This window comes from Eurypyga helias, unplaced genomic scaffold (assembly GCF_000690775.1).
Source record: "Eurypyga helias isolate BGI_N326 unplaced genomic scaffold, ASM69077v1 scaffold32493, whole genome shotgun sequence".
Classification (NCBI taxonomy): Eukaryota; Metazoa; Chordata; class Aves; order Eurypygiformes; family Eurypygidae; genus Eurypyga; species Eurypyga helias.
Window position 1 is genome coordinate 1,545 of NW_010242372.1, and position 5,573 is coordinate 7,117.

General features: G+C 57.0%; 1 protein-coding gene across 1 annotated transcript in view; it reads left to right on the top strand.

The window, feature by feature from the left end:
- TNFRSF13B (tumor necrosis factor receptor superfamily, member 13B) overlaps positions 1-414 on the top strand; it is a gene marked incomplete at its 5' end in the record, with an annotated part of 1,953 nt that extends 1,539 nt beyond the window's left edge. The window contains one exon of the mRNA XM_010149060.1: positions 140-414. Within this exon, the coding sequence (XP_010147362.1) occupies positions 140-414 (275 nt within the window). The remainder of the gene's footprint in view (positions 1-139) is intronic.
- Between the last annotated feature and the right edge of the window lie 5,159 nt (positions 415-5,573).

Sequence of the window (5,573 nt, forward strand, 5' to 3'; positions counted from 1 at the left end):
TCATCGAAGCGGTGGGAGCTGGACGCCGTCTCCAGTTCCAGCACCAGCTCCTTACAGGCTCTACTACAGCACTGCAGAGCGTTTCTTGGGTAAAAGGTGCTCCTAAACCCCCTTAAGCTAACACCCAGTTTCTTTGCAGATCGTCTGGTGGAAGCGGGCAGCGTTGGTGACGGATCCAGCGGCATCAAGGTCCCAGAGCCGGTGGAAACCTGCGGCTTCTGCTTCCCTGGACACGGCTCTGCTGTACAAGAGACCAAATCATGCCACAGCAGCTCCTACCACCCAGGGGAAAGAGCTGCGCCATCTCACACGGGGATATGCACCACGGGGAGCGCCGGGGCCATTCCCAGCCCCGACGATGGCCACTTCAAAATCATATGTTCTCCTTCACAAGAGAAGACGCCCATGGCGTGAGCACAGCGATCCTGCACAGGATCAGAAAAGGAGGGACCCTCCCTCTGCCCCCCAAAACACAGCTGCTTCACCCTCCGTTTCCAGCGGCTGTAACCGCTTCCCCCGGGACCAGCAGACCTGGCACAGCCTCTCCCCAGGGGCTGTAGGCTACAGTCGGCGCTGGAGGTTACACCCAGCGCTGATTTTCTTCCACTCGGGAAGTGAGATTCTCGTTATTCCGTGCACTCCCAGCGATAGAAGTCGTTTCCCATCTAGCGGCATCTTCCCCCTCTGCCTTGACCTCTGCAGACTCCTCCGTGTGTCCCAGCTGCCAGGAGCGGGGTCTCTTCGGGGTTTTCCATCCTGGTTCCACCGCCAGCGCCGCTTTGTCTCTGCAAAGGGTGTTGATGCAGAGCCAGGATCAGGCTGCGACGTCCGCCGGTCCCACGGAGCGCACGCCTTTCCCTGCCTGACAGCTCTCCTGTGGAACGCGAGCGGCTGACAGGCAGAGCTGAGAGCACCTCCAAACCGGACTCAGAGCCAAGAAGTTAAGACCAGCGAAGGACCCCGCCACGCTCTCGGGAGCGGCACGATTTCTGATTGACGTTTCTTTACAGGACACGATACTCCGTAGGACACAAGACAGAAAGCTCTGCTGCCAGCTTTCCACGTTGCTTGGGAAGGGAGGACAGGTCATGGGTGATGCTGAGGCTTTGCCCTGTGACAGGACACGATGCTCCCTGGGAGGAGCCAGGACAGGCACCAAATCCCCGATGGAATTGGGTTTAAATGTGAAAATTCATCCAAGTCCGCAAAGCTGGGTTTACGTACGTCTGGTCTGTAAACAGCAGGCACAAGAGATGAACCAGGCTGAGACTGAGCTGCTCTGGGGGGAGATTTTTACCTGGCCTGGCTTTGGAAGCTGCCCTGGAAGAATGGGGGTTTCACCACCTAACTTCAAGTTCTCATTTTCACTAAAAGAGAGCGTAGAAAGTTTTCGCGTGGCGAGAAATCACTGCTGGTAGGAGCTCGTGCCCTCCACTTCCTCAAACCAGAGCTTTGCACTCGAAAGAACAAATGTCTTTGAACAAAAGAACAAATGAGCAGACTGTCCCCTCCCTGTTATTTTTTAAATGCCAATGTTTTCCTGTCACTACAGAAGGCCCCATGGGGGGAGTGACCACGACAAAGCCAGTGCCACGAGCCATGTCCGGTCACAAAGCCTTGGGAGCACACGAAGTGGGAGAGGGGGTTTGAGGACCAAGAGCCCACACGCTGGTCCGGCAGCCGGCACGCGGGGCGTCTTGAATCGCTTCCGGAACCACGCCGACAACTCCCGGTGTCGTTATCCTCACGTACTGCGTCCCTTCCCTCGGTTTAGTGAAGTCCTTATGTCCCAGTAGCACGAGGGATGGGTTTTGTATCGTGTTGCATTCGCACTCGGGCAGAAAACAAGCCTTTCCACAGCTGAGATACGGTTTTATGACTGGACCTCCTCCCACTCTCCCTCCGCTGAACCTCCCACCCTCTCTTGGCATCCAATCTATGAGCCTCCCTACCTCAAGACCCTCTCGGCCTCCCCTCTCACCCAGCCATCTACCTCTGGGACCTCCAACTCCACAGCATCACCTTCCACAGCCTTAGCTCCTTTCCCTCCTCTGGAACTTTCTCCTATGGCCTCTGGTCCCATGGTATCAGTTCTTGTGGTCTCAGGTCCTGTGGCCTCCTGCCCCGTGGCCTCAGTTCCGCAGTCTCTGACACCACGACCCCAGTAGCCTCCCGATTCCTCTAAACCTTCACAAGGCTTTTGGCCCCAGGAGCCACCTTGGCCTCTCATCCTGCTCAGCCTCAACTCTCTTCAGCCTGTACCTGTGCTTACACCAATCTCTACATCAGCTTCCCTGAGTCTCTCCGTCTGCGTTCCAGCTCAAGCCTTACTCCTTCTTGTCCTCCTCCCTGAGTCTCCACTTGCATTCCCGCTCAGCCTCCGCTCCTGCTCAGCATCACACTCCTCTTCTGCCTCCCTCAGCCTTTTGCCCCAGCCCTGTTCTCGCTCAGGCTCCTGCTCACACTTGCCCTTCCCAAAGCCTCTCCTCACCCCTCACTGCTGCCCAGTGTCCCACTCCCTCTGCGGCCTCCTGCAGCATTATGGCCTCTGCTCCCGCCTAGCCTTCCTCCCAGGCTGGGCCTCCACAGCCCCAACCCTGCTGCCTCTCCTTGCTTTCCTCTCCCCAGAGCCTCCCCGCTCAGCCTCTGCAGGGTGAAGGGGTTTTGAATGACCCCAGGGCAGCACCAGCATGACCCCCCCACCCCCAGGTACCAGGGCAGGGGAAGCCCCCAACCCCACATCCCCCTCCACCCAAGGTGACATCCAAGTATCAGCTCCAGGTACAGGTGTTCGTCACCTGTGGGGCAGAACCAGTGCTGGGGCTGTTCCCTCCCGTTACCACGTGGCCCCAAAACTGGGAAAAGTGCTCATCAGAAGCCAAGTCCTTCCCTCCAGCCATGATACAGAAGGGGGGAACATTCCTCGCACTCCCCTCCTGCAGGGAACAGAACTGCCCTTACCGGCATATAAAAGGTAACATGGAAGGAATCAGCAGAGGAAAAATAAGACACAGGCTCCCAGGCACAACCCTCGGATGCTGCAGAGCCAAGAGGCATCAGGATTTGGTATCGCTTTTGCAGCTGCTCGCCAACAGCCCTGACAGAGCACCCCCAGAGGGACAGTGGGGGACACTGCAAGTGGGGGACACGGTGAGAGGAGGCCGGGACAAGTTAATCTCTGTGGAATTCAGGGCACTGATTTTGAGCAAGAACATATGCCCCGGGGGTTAATCCTCACATTTCTGCTTTGCTCAGGTTTTCCTTATGCACCAGCATCAAGCAGCGCTTTCTCTCCAGAGACAAGAAAATACTACACCTAAAACCCCTTTTCTGGCTATTTTTGAGTCCTGTGTAGAGTGCCGTGTAGCTCACTGCTGGTGGGTAAGAACACACACTCCATCGTGAGCCTGCATCACCACACCGGCCTTTGTTTTCAGTCAGTCCTGCAGCTGCTCCCCCAGACCGAGCTGCGTGAAACCGCACCTCCAACCAACCACCCCAAAACGCTCCCGGAAAGGGTGAGCAGCCGAGGCAGCGCGGTCGCGGCACACGGAGGGCGCAGCCTTTCTCTGCTGTCCGCCAGCACCTTGGGGAACCGTAACTCCATCGGCCATTCCGTGAGCTGTTCCGTGGTCGGCGTTTTCCTGAGGGTGATGTCAAGGGAGCTCTGCACGGAGAAACCTCCCGGTTCCGCAGGGTGTAAACCCGGTGTCCGAGCTGCTCCGGAAGGGTGAGAGGAGGCTGCGCTGGAGAAAGAGCATCGTGAGGGGTGTGTGACAGCGGCTGTTCTTCCCTTCTTAGAGGAAGGGGGAAAACGCTCTCGCCTCCTCTAGCAGCCTGCGCTGATTTACTGCGGCTGGAAACAGAAACACGCCTGGTACGATTCAGGGAGAGACGCAGGGGGTGGGGAAAAGGGGCAAGAAAAGAATAAGAGGTTTTAATACACCAGGAATTCTGCTTTTGAACTGGGAAACAGAGTGCCGAAACCCACCTCGCTCTCCCACCGACAGCCATCTGCGGGGGTGCGGTTGCACAGAGCACAGCCCGATCCACCAGCCGTGGAAGGCGGGGGGGGAGGAGATAAATTACGGCTGATTTATACGGCTGGGCTCATCCCTAAACAATTTGTTCCCAAGGGATTAACACAACAGACCGCGTTAGCCCCGGCGGCCAAGCGCGGGTTGGTGGAAACCAGAGCTCGTCCGTCGAGGCTCCAGCGTGAAAACGCAGCAGGAAAAGGCTCGGGAGCACAAAGCGGGGGCGTCCCGGCAGCACAGGGGGCCGCGGCCGCGCGGTGGCACTCCTCCTCCAGCACAGGGCAATCCAACCGCAGCAGCCCCGGGAATAACGACAGGCTGATTCTTGTCTTCCTCTGCCAGCTCGCTGCATTATTAAAAGGTAGCGGAAAGCGTCGTCAAGCGTCTGCACGATACCCACGGCGGGGTGGGAGGGGTCCCCTTCCCGCGGGCGCGCCGTTCATCCGCAGCTCTCCAGCCACGTTTCACGCGTGACCAGAACGCTCAGGTTCAACCTCGCGGCGCCCAGTGACAAGGGAGGATTATTTCAAGCGTGACGACGGGGAAAGGCAGGTTGCAAAACCAGAGTACGCTCTCGCTTCGGCGGAAACCAGCTGCCCCGGTAGCTCCCACGCGGCACCGTACGATTTCTGTGCCTGATTTGGTATTCAAGGTGCTTCAGTTCGTTGTCCCCTCTTCCTTCCCCGTGGCAAGCTGTCGCAGAAATCCCTCGGTGTTGAGAACTGCCTTGTATTCTCACCAAACACAACTCCACCGTCCCTTTGTTCAGCTGCGCTTGGAAGATGCTCGTTTAACGAGCAAACAAACCTCGCTTCCCTTCTTTTCTTCCTATTTCTTCCGTCACTCAGTCGCGTTCCGCCTCTCTCGCGGGCAGGGGAGACACCTGCAGCTCCATTCTGGAGCACAGGAGCTAAAAGGTGAGCCCCATCCATGCTTATATAACCGAAGCGGTGAAGGTGAAGAATGAAGATCTGGATACACACGTGGTGCTTAATTTTGGTGCGGCTCTTGCACCAATTTACACCGCACCTCACGCACAGCCCCGCTGCCTGCGGGTTCCGTAGGGAAGGGAGAACAAAGCTATTTTTGCTCCTTTAAGCTCTCTGTTCTGAACGGTTTCTCTCCCAGGCTGTAATTCAATCCCCAGCCCAGTCTCCCGAGAGCAAGACAGAGCACACGAGCTCTTACTGCTGGCATCTCGACACGCCAACGAGCTGCTGTACAGACGGAGGGGGAGCAAAACCGCGTTTGTGAGAGAGCGGGAGCAAGCTGCGGCACCAAACGCTGCGAGCTAACGACACCCATACGGAGATTCTGCTAGGAGGAAAAGAGTACGTGAGGAGTTAATACATGTGGGAGGATACAAGGAACCAGTACCAGCCTAGCACGTACCAGGAAAATGTGTTGTTTACTTAAAAACGGAGTGCACTGCGGAAGTGCTCAATAGCAGCAGATCTATCACTCAGTGCTGCCCCCAGCAGCAACCGTTTCCAACAGATGGTACATTTTTCAATACTGAGGTTCTTTCAAGTGTCT